Below are 21540 nucleotides of genomic sequence, written 5' to 3'. Positions count from 1 at the left end.
TTTACAGTTTGTTAGAAGAAATAAAACGGCGCATGCTTTGTTTTTTTATGGAGAAACTATTTTATGAGTGACAGACAAAAACTTTTCGTCCTGGAAATATGAAGAAGACCCAGAAGAGAGTGAAACCTAAATCCCCGGCAGATTGAGCCCCAGTCTCTGATTCATATGGTCTCTATTTATCTATACTTCCTCTAACTCACACTTCAATTTTCTCCTGACACCCATCCTCTCCGCCCATCCTCGTATGGTTATTACTGCACCTTCTCTATATCTTCACCTTCTCCTCTTATTTCTCCTCAAATATTTGCACCACCTTGTCTCTCTCTTCCTCTCCTCCTGATCCTTTCCCTCACTTTCCTGTCCTGCTCTTCCACCTCCGACCCTTCCTCCTCTTCCTTTTAATAAATCTCTACCCAAACTCTTTCCTCTCCTCTCATTTCCTGGGCTTGAATCCCATCTTCCTCCATCCTCCTCCTCCTCCTCCTCCTCGTCAAAATCATCTTAATCTTTCTCTCCCTAATCTCCCGCAATATTCTCACCACCTTTTCATTTCCTCCTCTGCTCTCCTTCCTCCTTCCCCTCCCCCCGTCTACCTCCTCTCCTGAAAACCTTGATTTACTACATTGCTCTTCTCATCGGCCTGCCTCCCTTCCTTCCTCTCTCCTCCCTCTTCCAGCCTCCTCGTAATCCCTCTCTCCTCCTGCATCACAGGTGAATCTCCTTTAGGGAGCGGGGAGCAGTGTGGCGAAAAATGGTTCTCCTCCTCGTCTCTTTCTTGGCCCACATATCCCTCCCTCCCACTAATGTGTTTTCTCTCTCCTGTGTTCCTCCCCTCCCCTTCCTCTCTCCATTAACCTCCATCCTCCCTCCCTGTCATCCTCCCTCCCTCCTAACTCACCTCCACTCTGCTCCCCACTTGCCTCCCTTCCTTCCTGACGTTTTTCCTCATTTCTCTCCCCTCGCATTATCCCTTCATCCCTTTTCTCCCTTTCCTTACCTCCCCCTTTCCCTCCCTCCTGGCCTCCCCTTCCCTAAAATAATTTCCCACAATCCCTCCCCTCCTGTCTCTCCCCTGCCCTCCCCTCCCTCCCTTGTTCCTCCATCTCTGTCTGGACCCACAGAGCAGCGCGAGGATCAACATCTCAGAGGGCTCCTGTCCAGAGAGGATCATCACCATCACGGGTCAGACGGACTGCGTGTTCAGAGCCTTCACCATGATCACGTTCAAACTGGAGGAGGTAGATACCACACACACACACACACACACACACAGCTCTGAGCTCCCAGTGGTGTTCCCGAGCTGCTCTGAGTGAAGTGTCTAACCTTTACCTCCTCTGCAACATGGCTGCTCTCTGCCAGGGAGCCATTTATTATATGCCTGATGTGATCTTTTGACCTCACACACACTCACTCACCCACGCACAAACACAAGTCATTGTTTCTCAGGGATATGACATGAACACCCTCCGTCCATTTCTTTCTTTTTTTCTTTTTTTTTTATAATTCATATTTTTATTGATTTTGGTTAGATTGACAGTTCTACACATCAAATGAGACGTTCAGTCTTGACAAACAAAAATAAAAATACAGCACAAGCAGGGCGGGTACTTCACAAGTCCCAGTCTGCCAAAAAAACAATCAAGATATCAGAATTAAATTTGAATAAATTAACACATTAGAATAAATTTTTAATAATACAAAACATAGGCAGGGCAAGACAAAACAAAAACACACACTTCCAGGCCCCCAGACAATTCAAAATAATTCCAAAAATCCCCCCAGATTGGTCCCTGAGCACCGTTAGTCATCCAGTCAGTCAGACCATTCTTTTATTTCTGGGGGTTTTGTTGACCTCCAATACCTGAGTATTGTTCCAGCAGCTGTAACAGGGTGTCCGCGGGGTCTTAAAAAGTCTTAATCGCGATTTTATGAAGTATTAAATTTTCCTTATCCATGAATGTATAATTTATTTTCCTCCTTGCAACTGTTACAAACAACGATGTGTAGGTAGGCACACTAGGACTGCCACTTGGGGCCATGCGTGTACCTGTGCCACAACACGCGACGGTGCACGTCCAGGCGCCAAACAGAGGAGCAAAAGACAAGTGAACTGAGAATTCATCCCTCCACACATTATTCTCCATCCATTTCTTTGTGGATGGATTTCTGTTGCATCCTTCCTTCATTCAGAACTTGTTTTCTTGCTTCTACAATTTAAGGAACATTAAACAAAAATTCAGAAGTTCAATATGTGGTTTAAAAAAGTATCTCATGCACATAAACTCTTAATGTTATGTTTATTTTAAATAGGTCATCAGGTTATATATTTTTGGTTTGGAGTCACTTTTTATCATAATGAGGATCGTGACATCGACAGTCCTGTTTCTATGGTTTCATTTCTGCAGCTCAAAGCTCTTGGGTAAGGTCAGGGGAAAGATGGTGATGTTGTTAATGTTTTAATCCCCAAGATTTCAGTCCTGGTTGATCTGTAGGTCCCTGTGGTTGCCGTGGTAACAGCAAATGTGGTTAAATACTACAGCAACCAGCTACTTTGTCAGAAATCCATCATTAGAGCAGCAGGTGTTTGTGTTTACAGTGCAGCCAAACAAACTCAGGTGGTTTTCATAAAGACGTCGGTCAGTAATAATTATACAACCTCCATCTGATTTCATGCTGCATTCAGACAGAAGTTTTCCACACAACAGCAGGGTGCAGTAAAAGGACCTGGTTATGTTGCTGCGGAGTCGCCTGCAGCTCTTCATTTAACAGCTCACTGTGGCTGCTCCTGATTTTTCAATTAGTCCATGACAACTAAATGTCCATTTGTTCCCATTCCCAGGTCGTCAAATAGCAACATGTTGTCACACCCCTCAGCGTACAGAAGCACAAGGCACACTTTAACAGCTGTATGAGACACGCCAGGCTTCTAACTAACTCCAATATAAAGTCATGCACAGCAATATTAGGGTGCTGCGTTTTTGCGCCCTCAAATTCATTGTTTTCAATGTAGAGGAATGCTCAAACACCAGAGCGATGCACTCTGAGATAAACCAAGTTCAACTTTTGCAGCAGCATGCACTGCAAGTCATTTGAAGAGAAACAACCAATCACAGCCGACACTGGACAACATGCTGCATCACATTAGTGCAGGGCTACCCAGAGCTTTACATCTGTCCCACAGACGAAAGGCCTACACACTTATAAACAGCTCCTGGAAGAAGACCAGCTCTGCTCTCAGGATTTCAGGTGAACAGGCTTTGACACGGTGCTTGTTAACGTTGCGCCCAGCGCCCGACCTGGTGTTTTCCAGGTGGTTAAATACATGGCATGTGTTCGGTCCCTCAGACGGTCAGAGCAGCTGACCTAGTATAAAGACGAAGAAAATCTGCATGATGAGGTCATGGTGGACAGGTCGCTCAAACCAAACACAGGCCAGGTCCCAAGTCAAAGCAAATGTCAACATCATTTTAAACCAAGCCATGATCTTTTCCTAAACCCAAACAAGTAGTTTTGGTCCCCAAACTGAAGTTTCATGTGAGCACAGAAGTTTTTGAATGTAACGAGTTGAAACTGACGCCTCTGAAACTGACGCTAGAAGGTAACCTTGAGCGTCATAGTTTGAAGCGTACAGCCAATGACCAAGCTGCTGCATTTGACGTGCTGACGTAAGGACATGTTGCAGTGACACACACACACACACATTGTGTTTCTTGTGACTGCTTCACAATAAAAGCTAAGGAGTATTTTAATGTGAAGCAGCAGCAGTGGGAGATGTTGTGTTAGCATTAGCAGTAATGTGTTCAGGCTCTGATCCCGCTGCAGGTGAGTGATCAGTAAACAGTCATCACAAATCATAAACAGTAACACTGGACAACATGCTGCATCGTTTCCTGTCAGTCCCTCGTGCTTATAAATGCAATATGAATTCACTGCGGTGATGGCGGACTCTGCCACTGACAATGAAGAACCCTAGTATTCTACTGGAAGTTTCTTGAGTTCAATTATGTTTTCTATGAACTTTATGATTGAAATGTGTCCTGTAGGCCTGGTGGATGAAATGCAACTTGGTTGCTAAGAGTTGGGTGTTTGACAATTTGTGTAATTAAAATAATAAGCTGATTATTTACACACACACAAAAAAACAATCAGAAACTGCTTTGATTTAGCTTCTGATTAACATAGAAAGTTGATTTGAGAGTCTAAGTCCATGTTTGTGATGATCAGAAATTCACCTGTTACCACGGTGCGGTCATGTGATCTTTCCTTATTAGCATAATTAGCATAAATTATGTAAACAATCGGGTCAATATCAGAAAATAACTATAGTTTGGCTTTTAGTCAACTTAGAAAGGTGATCTTAGAGTTTAAATTTGTTTTGAAATCCATCTTTTGCCATAACTAAATCATGCAACATTTCCTCATTAGCATAATTAGTATAGATATATATCATATTATAGGTAGGGTTATTATAGATATGTTAGATTAGTATAGGTAATTAATTACAGAATATAAAAATGTTGAATGTCTACTGCTGACAAACTGCCAACTGTAAACAGAATCAAAAACAGAATCTGACTCTCAGTAAAATCTTTTGGATTATGACTCTAAATATCATAACCAACACTCACCTGATGGTACACTGTGGAGGATTGTCGGTTACTGTTTGAAAACACGCTCATTAGTGAAAGTAAAAGTAAAAGCTAATTTTAGATTGACATTTCGCCTCACTATATTTGTGTCTTTTGGATGTCTGCTGCGTCCTTTCTAGCACCTGCCCACTTCCTTTTATAAAGCCCCGCCCTCACCTGAGCGCTGTCGTGGCACACACCCATAAACATCCCAAACACAGAAAAGAAGAAATTACAGGCAGATGTTTCTGCAGATAAATACACCCCCACACACCGAGAGTGGGTCACAAGTGATGAGTGAGAGGAGTCACTGCTGTCTGAGTCTATACATTGTTCTTTAGGAAAATCCAGCAGAGTAAATCTTGTTTTTAAGAAGACGTGTGAATATTTTCAATATTTAATCACAACAATAATCTGATTCGGGGCACAGGATGACAACCTGGTCCTCAGTGTCAAAGGCTTGTGCTTATTATGTAGGAGAGATGGCGGCGCTCCGACATGTGATGTGTGTTTAAATACACTCCGTCTTCAAAGATATGACATCAATAGAAAAAAGAAGTTGTTGTTGATGTTGATACAAAGTGAGATCTAACAAACCCCCTGAACCAGCAGCAGCGTCCTGCCTACAAACTCACGCTGTGCAGCCAAACATGCTTCAAACCCACAGAACTTTCTTTTAATTAGTGTAGATCCAAAGATATTACGTATCTCAGGAAGAATGTTGAAGAAAAGTGAAACATGATGTGCAGTACATCATGGATATTTCCATTTAATGGAATTATGCAGCCATAGAAAAGACCAACTCTTTGTCATTTAGCATAAACATCATGTAGCTTCAGTAAAGAGCTGGAATATACTGGAAGAGAATATGTGACATTGTTATCTGAAATAATCTTAAATCATCTGGAGGGGACGACTGGATGTTAAAGGGTTAAAGCAAGAGAGAAAAACAAATCTGAGAGAAATTTGCTGATTTGTTTAAGGAGAATTATCGCAGCTCCATGTGGGCTGAATTAACCAAAGTGGTTTTGGCTGTAGAGAACTGGAGCGTCTTGTTTGTCGTTTAGGAACATGTCGCGTGCTGAGACATTAAATCCAGGCAGCTGGTGTTTAAATCTTAGTGATCCTAATGGAAGAAAACGAGATGGAAATAAAATGTGAGAGGAGTGGATGGAGGCAGAATGTGGACAGAGATTTAGAGAGTGGTAGATGGGTTGCTGAAAGGATTAAAATAACATGGAATGAGGGAAGAGTGTGAGAGATGGAGGGAATAAGATGATGAGGGCACACAGGAGATTGGAGACGAAGGGTTTAAGGAGTCGGGAGGATGAGGGAGATGGAAGGAGATACAGAGATGAGCAAAGAGTCGGAGCCACGTAAAGTTAATGAGATTGAAAAAGAGAGATTATAAGAAAGAATTAGGAAAAGTGTGATGAAGGGATTAAATTAAGAGTGTAATCAGAGAAAGTGTGTGTGCAGCATCCGTCATGAAACCTACAAAGGTTCAAGTCTTTGTCCTGCTCAAGTGTCTTCAGTCCAACACTGAGTCCAACCTGCTGCTGTCTCAGTGTCTCTCACAGAATGAAGGGCACAGCTTTTGTCATTCTGTGTTCCCTCTGTCCCCCTTTGAAGATGTCACAGCGAGTTTTAAGAAAATTCTGATGATATTTTTAACTTTTTCTTCCTCAGATACAGACAGAGAAATTAGAACAAAATGCTAAAACAAATTAAAGGAATCTGGAAGTTGCAGAAAACAGATGCATATAAATATGAGGGTTATACCGTATAACTTTTTTTTTAATCGTCTTTTGCGAACCAAATTTTGTGTTTTAGCACAGGGACGTCCAGTGAGCTGATACTTTGGTACCAAGTTGATGTCAAAATTCTAAAAACATGATGGTACTTGTTTTTCTCCGGTACTGGGGTTGCAGTTATTGATGTGATGGGGCCACATGTTTGCCTACAATTGTTCTAGTCTGCTGTTGAATGCCAATGGAAGAAGAAGAATGCCCACCAGCACTGCAGAACACTTGGAAGACGGTGCCATGTGCAGCTACAGCGACTGTTGCATCTCAACTTGTTGAAAAGAAAAGTGTTTCGTATTTTGTTAATGCAACGGGAGTGCTTCGGGTTTACACATGCAGCAGCATGACGAGGCGCTGAGCGCTGCAAGTTTGAAATTTTTTCTGGTCACTGACAGTTGACAGATAAAACGCAGTGGTCATCTCTCAGTAAATGCACACTTAAGTTGAGCTACGGTTACAGCTCAACTATACCAGTATACAAGCACAGGAGGGGAATCCATTTATTGAGCCAAGTATGTGCGACTCCTCTACGATAGGTGGAGATATGCCCCCTTTCAGCTTGTTAGTATTGGACCTTTTTCCTGTTGACCTATTACGTCACAGACCAAACAATCACCATTTCGTGTCTTCCTCCTGCCCATGTATTTTAAAATGTTTAACTCTTTCAGCGGACACAGCATGAACTGTGTCTCCTTGGAAAAAGTCACGGCTCTGGATGTAGATTTCTCCATGTTCTTACCGGCTTCTTCTTCTCTTACACATTTAATGCTATTGGACTTCCGGGTCAAAGCCCGGGGCGGAAACTGTGGAGCATGCTCAGAGCGCCTCGGCCAGTTTGACTGTATACATGCAGGAGGAACTCAGCTCCCAGTCACATGATCTGGGTGTGTTAGTCCCACTTTGAGTAATTTGATTTACTGCGATTTCAGTCGGACTAACATGTTTTCATGGACTTTAAAAGTCTGGCTTTATTCGGACTAATCATAGTGACGGAGCGACAGGACAAATAGCTACAAAGACCAGGCGTCACATCAGACATTACAGAGACATATGTTACTATACTGTAGGCTTTACATTAATATATGTGTCCTTGCCACAGCTCTTATGAACCCACACAGACTAGCACTTTGTGTTAGAGACGGATCATCAGTGATTAATAATAACATTTTGATTTATTCTAATATAAATGTCTTTAATAAGGAGTGTATGTTTAAGGACATAGGATTTATTTTGTTTTTCACCTTGACATTGAATCAGGTATCAAGAATCATGGACTGGTACTGGTTTGACTAATACATTTATGGTATCAAGACATGTCTAATTTAGCAGTGCTGTAAAAGTAGGAAAAAGGCAGAACTGAGCACACTTTAATATCTGTTTATTTATCGTAATTAAAATCCTTATATTCAACAATATTATCGCATTTTTCCTTATATCCTGCAGCCCTACTGAATACATGTGAAGAATTAATGTCCAGTGGGGATGCCAGTAAAGAAAGGAGAATGAAAGAAAAGATGAAAAAAAGAAGTGAGCAGCAAATACTGAAAGAAAAACTAAAATAAGTTGGGGATACATCAAGAAGAGGAGAAGAGAGCATTAAAGAAAATGTGTAATGAGAGACAGAGAGCAGAGAGTTAAACTGAGACAGAAAAAGAGAAAAACATCAGAGCTTGTAGTCATTTCACATCTCGTTCATCTCTCCGCTGGAGTTTATTTTGAATTGCAGAGAAATATAGATGGAAAATATGTCTTTATTTATCAAAAGAAACACACCGGGGACTAAAGCAGCAGCCAGCAGCGTTCAAAACAACCCCTCAACCATCTCTCTTATCCACAGCCACATACACATACACACACACACACACACACACACACACACCTGGGTCTCAGCAGACGTACGGCACACGAAAAGAAAAACCTATAAGCATCATCAGCCTCCTGCAGAAAACATATACAGCTGGACTCGTCAACTTTACCAGGATCAAGAAAATCAGATTGTTCTCTGCCCTCAGATTCTGTCGCCCTACAGAACGTTTCACAGCTTCGCTCACACCTCACATCAGGAAACAGTTTCTGCATGTGTGGGACAGTGCCGGCTGTCAATTACTGTGACGAGAACACAAGAAAACAGGAAAAAGAACGACACGGTGATATAAATAAATATGTGCTGGGTGAGGAGGAGGAGGAGGAGGAGTAGGAAGAGGAGGAGGAGGAGGGGACTCATCTATTCAGATCACGTTCATCTGATGGGCAGCTCAGACAAGACGGCGCCGCTATTTACATTTGAGATGCAACGACGCCCCGAGTCCGACGCGGCCTAATTGATTGAACCAGTCGTATTAAGACCAGGTGATTTAGGCTGCTATTTATTACCTGAGTTAATTAAAGGGAGCAGTAGAGAGTCTTAGAGAATAGGTGGAGAGAGGAAGAGAAGACAGAGAGGAAAAGGGGGATTTAAGCTGCCAAAGGGGGAGATGGTATGTAATGAGAAACGGGGGAGATGGCGAGGGAAGAAGTTAGGAAATAAAAGAAAAGAGACAGGAAGAGCTGCTGAAGGGGAAAAAGGGGACACAATTAAAAAGTGAGAGAGCCTTTTTCTGCTTAATGGACAATGAAGAACAGAAGTTTTAACAGATGGAAGAATGGAGTAAAGTTGAAGGGTGGAGATGGGTGAAGGGACGGCGGAGGTTGGAGAGAGGTGAAGCTGTGTGATGAAGACTCTGCAGGATGGTGCAGCTAAAAACTGATTAAAACCTGAACCACAGGAAGTTACTTCATACACCTTTTATAGGCGGCGCTTTGATTCACGGAGTCTCTCAAGAGGTTGAAGACAAAGAGACAAGGTTTGGGAGCATTTTTTTGGGATCTTGACATCATCACACAAATTGGAGCTTACTCACACACCGCTCTGTGTGAACGACCGGGTCGCGTTGATTGTTTTATCAGTTTAAAACCACGCCCACTTCCACATGATGAAAGCTGGTTGTCAGGCGTCAGGCTCAATAATTGGCCGCCAGCCTCCTGCTGTGGCACACAGGAAGTCAGGTGGTGGCTCATATCGTATCTTGAGTTCATCAGTAACTCTGAAAACCACCCTTGCCAAAAAAACACAGTGGAACTCTCCCATCTCCTTAGAGGCAGGATGGTAATTTGTGGCGCCCACTCTGCCTCCTCAAGCCCCTTTCCACCGCCCCAAAAAAACTACAAACACCTGCTAACATCTGGCTCACAGTGTCACAACCCGCATTCACCATCCAGGTCAAATGACTGTGTGTGTGATCAGTGGTGATGGCAGTAAGACACCTGGGTTAACATGCTAATATCAGCCCAGGCGTGTCCAAAGTGCGGCTTGGGGGCCAATCGTGGCCTGCGGACTGATTTTCAACAGCACCTGGCTCGATGTTCAAAGTCTACTATAAGTGGCCCACAACACATTTCACATCACTTCGCATTTTTTCCGTTCACTCCATAATGGCAGGACTATCATACAGTTTGTGGACATGCACAAGGTAGGAACTCTGCAGCAGGGGCGATTGCTCTGAGACAACAAGGGAGGCTGAACTTCCCCTGAAATTTCATGGATGAAATGGTCAAATATGCACTATTGAATTTACATTAAAATAAGAATTTGCATTGCATTAAACGTGCGCTAGGATGCGTTTCACATCATGACGATGCTGTTCAAATGTCAGCTGTTTATCACCAGTTTTCAAACACGACCTCCCTGTCATACATTCTCGTGTCAGCACGGTGGACGCGGAGCCTCCAAGCATTCCTATGAGACAGCGCTGAGCAGGTTGTTTCATGCAGCAAAGTGAGACGCTCATTGGATAAATGGGACAAAATCGTCACTTCCAGGGAGGCTCAGCTTCCCTGGGACCTGATGGAGCGGTAGGCGGCAGAGGACGCTCGGTGTCTGCGTGATGATTGGAAGAATTGTCTAAAAGGCTGAACCCCTTTGTGATTGACAGCGTTTTGGAAATACACACTGGCATCGGCGAGTGGAGTCTTCTGACAGAGTGCCGTCTGGAGTTCCTTATTTTCATAAGCCATACAGCTTATTTTCACCGTTAAACCCATCTGAAAATCTTTGAGGTGTGTGTTGCTGTGGCCTGAGTGTGGTTGAAAAATGGCTTCAATTAAATGTTCCTTTTATAAGTTACTGCCTCGCTATAATATGACACATTTAATGATGTAAACTTAAAGTGAGCTTCCCCTGTTTGAAAGACCAGCAGCCGCCACTGCTGTGCAGGCAGAACTAATGTGATTTCATACCGTAAACAAGCAAACGAACGGTTACCTAACAGCAGCCATGTCCTGCTGGGTACAGTAGCAGACATGGCCACTGCATAGAGGTGTAAAGATGACAGTGAGGACTGCTGCTTTCAGGACTGTTGGAAAGTTGAATACTTTTCACTAAAAGATAAAACAGTTGCGTCTGTCTCATTTGATTCTTTTTATGTGTGATGCAGGAAGCAGCTGGTCCCCAGATATTTTCATATTTTCTAATCTGGCCCTCATTCAAAAAAAGTTTGGAGGCACCTTTGCCGGCACAATATAATGATGCACCGCCACAAAATACTGTCTGTCATTCGTTATGTCAACATTCAAAATTAGTCTGCGCGCTGAGTTTGAAAGAGAGCCTCTAAAAGTTACAGATTTAAAATATAAGTCACCACCATGACGTTGTCAGTGACCTCCATACTGCTTTCTACTATTTACTAACCTTTTCTACTGTTTACGGCCCATCTGTGACGTAGAATGTAACATAAAAAAACCCATACTCGTACGTTAATTTTTTTTGTTGTGTTAATGGTGTGCTGCTGTTTTTGCCACCGCCCGTCTCTCAGAGGCCGTAGGTGGCTGAGTTTTTAAGCTAGAATGATGGTACTGGTCCCAGTGAAACTAGAGGACCTAAAGAATCCAGTGGTATCAACCATATTATGCTCGCCTCACAGGAAAGGGGCTAAATAACACTAAAAATTTCACCTCTCACCTTAAGGTATTTGAATGAAAATGAGTTCTGTGGGTGTCTACGAGTCTCCCCCTCACAGTTTATGTTAGTCCCATACAGTTTTGGACTCAAACTATGCACGTTTGCATGCAGTGTTTATTAAAGATTTATGCCTTAGCTGCATCTTAAGAGAATCTTCAAGTGTCCAGCTTTCAGGTCATACAACTTTTATGTAGCATATACTGTTGACCGGCTGTCTCCCCCCAAAACAACACAAATGTGTCTACAGTCTGTGGGTCTCAGAGGGTTAAATTAAAGGGTTAAGCATGTGCTGCCATTTTGTCTCTTGGACGACACTGTTGTAGTGCAGTGCAGCTCTGATTTGAAATGACTAAATCTAAAAGTCAACATCATAAAGTAGATTTCTTTGCATTAATTTGATTCCCAATCCAAACACTCTGTAAGAATTGCTTCACCTTGTTAATATGGACTTCAGAGCTGATTTAAAAAGGCAAAATTATGGAATTTTAGGCCTGCGAATAAAAGTGTGATTAATCGTGATTAACTGTTGAAATTCAGTGATTAACCGCGATGAAAACATTGACTCATTTGACAGCCTTAGTCAGCACTAAACAGCCTCAGATACATTCTTGGAACCCATCGGCTGTATTCAGCGTCTGACTTCCAATTTTATGGCATTCCGGTTTGATTTGGGCGGAGAAGGCGAATTTCCGTTTCCGACTTCCGTTTATATATAGGTAAATATGTTGAACCATTGCGATGGATTCAGAGTTTGCAGTGACGCCAATTATGTTCCGCCTCGTTAGTTCACCACACGGAGCGTTTAACCTGGCAACAACTGCAGCCGGCTTAAATGTGATTGGTCAATATCACGCGGACTACAAACAGCCTGCAACCGGAAACCAGGGCTCTTCCGCTCTTCTTCCGGAGACAAGATCTCCGGGGTTTGCCTACAGACTCTATATTCGCTGAATGTAGAGTGTGTATATAGAGACTACCTCAGATATAAACCACATTATGACCCTAGTACAGTGTCATGAAATGCAAATATTATATAAATATTTAGAGACAACCTGCAGGTTTGCTGTCACTCCTTTTCACACGTAGAGGATGCAGGAATGTTTCAGTCTCAGTGAGTCCATTTACTGGAGAATGTGTGAATGCCTTTGTGAAGCCTTTTCAATTCACTTTGAAATATGTGGTTGTGAAATGCAACCAAATCATTCAGGACGTTTAGAGCTTTCAGAATATATCTTGTTATTATCCTGACGTATGAATGCTGTCTATTCATCACATTATGAAGACCACAGCTGAGAAAGAGAGGAAGAGGGGGATGTGTTTGGGAAAGATGTACAAACAGAGAGTGGAGGTCAGAGAGGGAGTCGGTGACAGAGAGAGCCAGACAGAGACGTTTGACCAGGGCAAATACAGCCTGTGATCTGCATTCGAATTAAAGGAGTGACAGACAAGTGAGGAAGTTGTCTGTTCAATCAGCGCTAACCTTTCACTGGAAGGAGCAGCGACCTTACAGAGGCAGGAGGAGGAGGAGTTCTTTGCCACGCTTTTTTATTGTTTTTTGTGCTGTTGTGAAATGTTTCCATCTGAGCTGCACAATATTTACATTTACGGGCTGCGTGAGGAGTTGAATCAAAGCACAGATATAAAGTAATTTAAAAAACTATACAAAAAGATATTATTGGCGGATATATAGACGAGGAAAGGACATTTATGCGTATTTATTTTGTAACACTGGACTTGGACTGTAAATAAACTGGGGTTGCTTATGTATTATTTCATTGGGTGACAAATAGACTGGGGACAGTTTTATATTAGTTGTAAATAAATTTGGGAATTTGTTTAAAAAGTGCCGCTCTCTATAACAGCAGTGGTTTGTTATTTTTATGTTGAAGAACAACAAAATGATTGAATATTAAAATGGGTCATATTGCACTTTTACCACGGTCCCTAACTGTGCACGTTGGACAGACATTCAGTCTGTTGCTCTCTCAACTGCATCGTCATTTTTAATAATTTTCAGTTGAGTTAAACTGTGAAACATCTGCCTGAATTATTTTTACAGCATATCCAAACACTGGGAGAAATGGAGGCTTTGACACGGAGCTATTGAAGATAATAACCAGCAAATATCCAGCCTGTTCTCATTCTGCAGCCGCCACATATCGCTGCCTCGCAGTCGCCTTTCACATCTGCATATGACACACTAGATATCCTCTGGCGCCTGCTGTGTAACTAAACAACAACAACAGAAGCACATGGCAGTGTCATCCCTGTCTATATCAGGAGCTCATAATTACAAGATTTTGTGTCCTAATTTTGAGATAATGTGTTTTTTATGCAGTGAAGGCAGTGAGCCTCCACAGACGTGCAGTTTGCAGTTATGCAACATGAAGGGTGTTTCCACATATAGTCCTATTTTAATGAACCAAACTCAGTCCTCTTAAAGTGCACCAAAAAGTGTACCAGTTGAAAAAGGACGCCCCTTACTTTCTAATGAACTTAAAACTGGAGGAGAACCTCAGTGTTTCTGTGCTGTAGACTGTTGCTGTTTGATGTATTCCACATTTCACATCTGGAGACGTGCAGTATCTTCTTTGGACCAAACTACTCCCCGTCCTTTACAGGCTGGCAGGGTGTTTGTTTTTTCAGGCGTCCCAGGTCAACAGCCTGTGACCTAGAGGGCTGAACACAACGGCAAAGAGCAAAGTGAACCTGGAGCGCTGTGTGTTCTGAAGAGGCAAAAATCGGTGCCTGGAATTGGGCCTGGAGGCTCCCGACCTTGTCCTCAACGTTGCTTCTCAGTTGTCCTCTGATGTTGATCTAGTACCTTGGGTTCATCTAATTAATACTTAAAGAAACACTGGAGACAGGCAGAGTCCGATGCAATCGAGTTAATGTGTTCACAAGCTTCAACACATACAACTCATGAGTCAAGCTCCGGAGCAGGACTGAAAACTTGCTCTTAGTGCACTCGCTTTTATGCTTGTGGAGACTGGGTAGAGTCTCCACCTCTTTTCATTAGTCCTTCCCACTCAAATCCAAATCTATTGGTGGCAACTTTTTCCTTTTGTCCAATCATGAACAGGCCCGTTTTTAATGGTGTAATCACTTTCACTTTTCCAAATCTCCCACCCTTAGATCTGGATTTGCTTTCACTTTATTTTTTAAAAACATGTGAATCTTAGGGACTTTCTTTATGCAGTCCCTTGTGCTCTTATGCAATGTGAACCTTTAAATGTGCATCAGGTAATCAGGTACAATGTGAGCGCATAACTCTGTATTGTTAACACTTTGACATGTATAACGATGCTTTAACACATACAGGTGCATCTCAATCAGTTTTATAAGAGCTTATACATAAAACATGGTTATATGATGGTTATATGGCTTTTGTCACTTAATCAACTTATGCAGTACAACACTTTTACTTGATTAGGGATTAACTTTTACACTACATTTCACAGTGCACAGGTTAAGTGAACTGCACTGCCGGCTTGAAGCGAACCAAACTCAGACCCCCGAGTGTTCACATATGTGCAGAAAATGATGAGTCACCGCTCTGAGTCCATTTAGAGTGCTGAAAAGGACCAAGTGTAAAAACACCCTAACACTCTCAGTTCTGATGCAACATGATGATGATTGAAAAGTCTTAAAGGGATAGTGCACCCAAAAATGAAAATTCAGCCATTATCTACTCACCCATATGAGGCTCTGGTGAAGTTTAAGAGTCCTCACATCCCTTGCGGAGATCGGCAGGGGGAGCAGCTAGCACACCTAATGGCAGACGGCGCCCCAGACTAACGTCCAAGAACACAAAATTGTAAGTATCTCCAGCATGCCCATCTGTAGTGATCCAGGTATGCTGAAGCCCCGACATAAAAAGTTGTTTGGAAAAACAAGCCTGTAGCTCTGACTGCTTCTCTGTGCTCATGTGTGCGCGCTCAGGGTCATCGGTGATGCATGGTCTCTGAAGAGCAGCAGTCTCGTCAGTACTGATGTCCAGATTCTCAAGTGCAGGCATTGCCGATTCCCAGTCTGAGCAGCAAAGACTTTCCTCATCCGTTGGCACTGCTTTGCATTTGAAACAACTACACCACCAGGTTTCCAGTGCTCGATTCGTCCAATAGAGTTCCGTCCGTATACTCGGGCTCAAACAAATACGGCTCAACAAAGAAATGCTGTTCCTTCTCAATTTCAAAGTCTTCAGACATGTTGGGCTGTCCTTTGCTAAAAGACCATAGTGCAAATTATCTTTTAGCGACTGTGGTTACTGCTGTCTCCCCCTGCGGTGCACATGTCACGTGATGTAAACACGGGTGAGCATGAAAGCTCATGCTGTCGCTGGTCTTGCGCAGGCACGCACATGTGAGCGCAGAGCACAGAGAAGCAGTCAGAGCTACAGGCTACAATGAGGCTAAAAACAGAGTTCATATGACGTTTTTCCAATAACTTTTTAAGTCGGGGCTTCAGGACACTTGGATCACTACGGACGAGCAGTATGGAGATACTTTGTAGATTCAATTTTGTGTTCTTGGACGTTTGAATCTGGGGCACAGTCAGCCATTAGGTGTGCTAGCTGCTCCCCCCGCCTATCTCTGCAAGTGATGTGAGGACTCTAAAACTTAACCAGAGCGTTCCTCAGCATATGGGTGAGTAGATAATGGCTGAATTTTCATTTTTGGATGCACTATCCCTTTAAGTGATAATAATAATCATAGTTATAACGTAAAACAGATGAGAAGGAGAAGAAGTTATTACACTGCTTCTGTTTTTATTTTACTTTTGTTTCACCATGTATTCATAATGTGTGTGTGTGTGTGTGTGTGTGTGTGTGTGTGTGTAATTGATCAAAGCACAAAACTTCTCTGTCTCTGTCACTTCTTTAGATGGAGTCAGTTTTTTTAAGACCTTGTTTTGTAGTTGACTCTCAGTTAAAGTCTCTGATATAAAACTGTATATTAATTTATATGTTTGCCTTTATTCACTAATAGTAATAGCTGAGCATATCACCTGTTTCCTAGCAACACACTCCAACTTAATAGGTTGCATGACAGCTTCCTCGATGCCAAGCTGTGTTTTATATGAAACATCCATTTACCAATCAAACTGAGTCTAAACGAAGCTGCTGCAGCTCCGCTGAGCAAAATGTTGTTTTATCTTCACAACCATTTTACAGATATGCTGTTCCTCCTGTTGTGACAAACTGAGCAAATCATGACTGAAATATATTAATGGATTGATTCATCACTCTTTGTCTTTGTGCACATTTTGGCCTTCACATTCAATGTCCCACATTCATTTTGCCAGGGCTCCAACAGGTCCTTGAAATTCTTGAGAATTTGTAGATTTGAGGGGAAAAAAATCGAGGCTTTGAAAGTTTTGGAAGTAGACATGAATTTGAGTGGGTCATTGAAAGTACTTGGGAGTACTTTTTTTTTAATACTGTAGAGACCCATTTTTCACCAAAGTGCTTAAAATTCCTTGAAATTCAAATTAACCACACAACGCTGTTTTATATTTTGATCAAAGTTTTGTTCATGAAGTCATTGTCTATAGAAATTGCTCAGTTTTTTCTTTTATGAATTGATGTCAAAGTGTGTCGCGGACGCCCAAGAAGCACGACTGTCAAAAATATCTGTGGCAGCTTTGGTCGCTCTAGTCGCTCGTCACATGACTCATCAAACGTTTGATCGTGCTTGTCAATTTAAAGGAGCCACAAAGCGACTACCGGTTTGAAATCGGCGTAGTTGCTGCTTGCTGTTGTCCAGTCAAAAAGCTCATAGTTGGCCTACAGAGAGTTATGTTTGGTCAATGAAAACAGAAAACGTATGTCATCCCATTCAAACCAAGCAAGGAAGACTTGCATGCTACATCGCAACATTAGTCTGCAATTCTCTCCTCTGTTACGAACATTACACACTTGAACACTCACCAGACCAACCAACGACCTCCGTGACGCCGTCCCAAGACTCATTCTTTTTATTTTGGTCTCTGTAACTGAACAGTGACACATTATAAAGGGCTGAGTGGGTGCGAACGCAAGTAATCAACTTCTCGGTATCCATTGTGGGAACAAGTGTGCTGTAGGAACCACAGTTTCATGGCTTGTTCTCTGGGACCTGCTTCATTGAAGCACGTCAGCATTCCGATTGGTTGTTGCCGAACCGCGTCAGAACTAAAGATGTACCGATACCTCTTTTTCCTTCCCGATACCGATTCCGATCCCTGAACCTTAGGTATTTGCTGATACTGAGTGACAATCCGATACCAGCGCGTAAAATACAAATGGAGGGGATATGAATTGTTTTATGTTTCAATTCCTAAAACTCTGTAAAATATTAGGAAATAAAAACATAATAGTAGAATGAATGCCATAAAACTTTTTTTATTATTATTATCCAGTGTTGACACAGATCAAGACACAGGTTAAAGTGCAGCCACACAATTTGGTAAGAAAGACATTTTAAAGGCTACAGTAGAATGCTTTTTACCTGATACCGTATTTTAGGCAGTATCAGAGGCATTTCCGATACTGGTATCGGTCCAACTCTAGTCAGAACTCATTACCATAAAGAGATGCACGGCTGATGACCAGGTTGCCCAAGTCGCCCAAGTCGCCAGGCTGTTACTGCAAATGAATGGCCGGAAGCTCTGGTCGCTGTTGGTGTGAACGTACAGTTACACTTGCTTTGTTTTTTGGTGCATACATTAAACATACAATAATATATTAGATTAATAAGAACAAGACAAATCAGTAAAATGAGTAAATTAGTAAAATAAAAAGTTTAATGAGTAATTAAATAAATAAATAAAAATCATACCATAAAAAATAAGAAATAATATAATAACAAATAACTACATTCTGCTAACAGGGATGTTGGATCCAAACATACATGCAGAGACAGTGAGGTGCTTCTGATCACACGTGTTTTTCCAGTTCTCAATAAGAATATCCCTCTGGGTTCACAAACTGAAAGTCTTTATCTCCATTACATAAATATTATTAACCATGTCAGTCCATTCAGCAATACTTGGTATTTCTTTTTTCAGCCATTTCCTGGTTAGGGATTTCGAACATGCCCCCAATAATATTCTTTTTCCCTCCAGTCGAGTTTCTCCAGTCTCATCAGGTACACCAGTACAAAATTAAAAATGATTTTGGTTAAAAAAACAGTTTCAAGGATGCCAACATGGAGCCCCTGCAAGATATGAAAGTGACTTGCTTCTTTGTCCCTGCACGTTCACCAACAGTCTATCAGGTTGTAGTGAGTTTCCATGGTAACGCTGACACTCTCGCTCTGAAACTTTGTCTGGAGAGGAATTTCTCAAAGTGCGACAACATTTTGCATTACAGTATTGAACCCATCATCGCTCTAATGCCATGCTAATGTTTTGTGAAGGATTTGATACATCACGCCTAAAAACAGTGTGGTAACCTTCACTGAGGAGCGAGACACTGATCACGTCATTAATTTATGCTTAATCAAAAACAAATATGAAAATGAATTAGATGCTTTGAGTGAAGTCCTTGAAAATAAAAAAGCAGTGCTTGTGATATAGTGCTTAAAAGTCCTTGACTTTAATTTTATATCTGCACGAACCTTGAATAATACGTTTTGTATGAGAATAGAAATTCAAGTTCTTTTGATATTTCCTGTCTTCACTGTAACATCGCACAACTGAGGCGTGTTCACACATTCAGGCCTCTCTGTCTCTTGTTGTCTCTGAGCTGCCTCTCATTTTAAAAATTCTCAGTGTTACACCAGTAATTAACCTTGATCCTTGTCTTAACGTTTGCCTGTTGGGTCCTTGAATTTGTGGGAATTGAGCCGAGAGAGTCCTTGGTGGAGTCCTTGAATGAGATGATTAAGAAGTTGAGGGAACCCTTTTTCACATTCAGGTACATCTAAAGCAAACATTAAAACTGTTATTTGTTTAATCTGAGCTGTGATTTATTTCCCTAATATACCCGTAGCAGATTTTACTGGACTAATCCCTCCACTCACACCGGCAGATGTTACCTATTAAAACAACACAGTGGGGTAGAACGACTCTTCAGGCAGACTGTGACACATGAAGGGAAACACCTCGAGTGCTTTTTAAGGCCTGTCAGTGTAAATCCATCTGTCTCTCTCTCTCCTCTCAGGACCTGACAGCCTTGGTAGCCAACGGCACGGTGACCAGCAAGCCTCCGGTCACCTTACGGCTGGTCATCCCGGCCAGTCAGTGCGGCTCCCTCATCGGCAAGGGCGGGTCGAAGATCAAGGAGATCAGAGAGGTGAGTGAGTGCACAGACAGCCAGGAGAATAATCCCCAGCAGAGGGAAGCCAGTAATACAGTACATTATGTTTGATGTACGTAGTCTTGTGGAGAAATGTTTAGAAATCATCACCAATTTAAAGACCCAGCAGACGGGAGGAATCATAAATGATCACTGATGAGTTCATATTTAGATACATCACAGTGACAAATATTTCACTGGATGCTTTTCAGACTGTAGAGAAAATACATCAATTTACAGGAGTTATCTCTCTGATATTTAAAACACCTGGACTGAACAATAATAAGAATAGAAGCGCTGCGTGAAATAAGACCTTGAAACTTCACAAAGGCTGCCACTATGTCACATCTGCTCCTTAAAGAACCACCCTCCACTAAAACATGTATTTTTCTTCAGTTAACATCTCCTAAACTCTCTGACCTTGACTATACTGACTTGTATCTGTGTAAAGTTTGTCACCAGAGAGGCGTTTTCACATTCCTCTACTGAAGGGAGGTATCTGTGCTCTTCCCTAAAATCTGAAGCCCCTCTTGCACGGACATTGTGTTATAGGGCTGCTACGAAGTCCCTTCTTTACGCTGCCTTTGCACTTTTACACTGAGCCGAACAACAGCATCCTGGAAGCAAAAGAGGCATGACAGGCATGACGTGTAACACAACAGCGTCGGCCTCTAACGTGACATATAACATCGCGTCTGCAGCGCTTTATAAAGACTAACAATGGCATAACATGAGAATAATAATCATTTACCGTCACTGTTATACAGCGGCTGAGGAGCTCTCAGACCTCGTTGTTCTCTTAAATTGCAGACATTTTTGGATGTTTTTCTTCTTCTTTGAGTTTGCTGCTACCAGCTGCTTTTTAAATCAGGCATAACACGCTATCAAAACTTCGCACCCATCCCATCGATGGTTCAAACATATGCTGGTCACTATTTTGAAAGCGAAGTGCTGTCTGATATGTAAATTCTGGCAAAGACACCTGAAACCTCGAGCACAGAGTGGAGTTGTGAGTACAGAGAGCCAAGTTAGCATTAGCATTGTGAAAGTTTAGAACAAACACAGTAGAGTGTGCAGGTATTGGATGTTAACAGGACCCTGAGCGTCCTTCCACTGTCTACCAAAACCCCCACAGATATTATCTGCCAGTTAGCCTACAAGCTAACAAGCTAACAGACAAATAAAAGATGCTAACTACACTTACTGGGGATGTCCTGATCTGATCCCAGTGACTGTTATTGGAGCCGATCAAGGAATTTTTTACTGATTGGGGTTGGTTATATCAATCTATATATAGCCTGATCCAAACAAACGAGTCACAGAAACACTGATTTTTTTATTTTTTAACATAAAACTGCTCTATTCTGTGTTTGTACTGTTTTAAATCAGCTGGTCTGTTTGTTGCTGAGAGGAGTTCTGTGGATAATTCAGCTCCCTGTTAAAACTTCCTGAACAAACATCAATAATGAAGGAATTCTAACCAGGAGAAGTTTCAGCTGGTTGCGATCAAAGAGAGAACACTAGATGCCATTAATTCCCCCTGAATCTGACACACTGCTCCTTTAAATGAATAAATTCCAGATGTATTTAAAGCTCAGAAGGATTTGACAAGGGACTTCAGGATGAACATCATAAGACTCAGAACTTAAACTCACTCTCATTTACTTTGACTGGCTGTCTAAACTTTGCATGTCTATTACAACATGATCTGACACATGACCTTATGAATTATGAACAGAAAACCACAAATGTTCCTTCAGCTCATAATTCTTACTCAGCAGTCTTTATGTTTTTAGGCAGGTAGAGAATCACTGCTCTGTATATGTGTGTGCG

General features: G+C 42.0%; 1 protein-coding gene across 5 annotated transcripts in view; it reads left to right on the top strand.

The window, feature by feature from the left end:
* The window catches only part of pcbp4 (poly(rC) binding protein 4), a 228425-nt gene that overhangs the window by 140515 nt on the left and 66370 nt on the right, over positions 1–21540 (top strand). For all 5 annotated transcript variants that reach the window (XM_049586328.1, XM_049586319.1, XM_049586335.1 and 2 more), the window contains 2 exons: positions 1122–1238; positions 19573–19704. In XM_049586328.1, coding sequence (XP_049442285.1) covers positions 1122–1238; positions 19573–19704 — 249 coding nt within the window. The remainder of the gene's footprint in view (positions 1–1121; positions 1239–19572; positions 19705–21540) is intronic.

This window comes from Epinephelus fuscoguttatus, linkage group LG1 (genome assembly GCF_011397635.1).
Source record: "Epinephelus fuscoguttatus linkage group LG1, E.fuscoguttatus.final_Chr_v1".
Classification (NCBI taxonomy): Eukaryota; Metazoa; Chordata; class Actinopteri; order Perciformes; family Serranidae; genus Epinephelus; species Epinephelus fuscoguttatus.
This window is presented reverse-complemented; position numbering and strand designations above follow the sequence as displayed.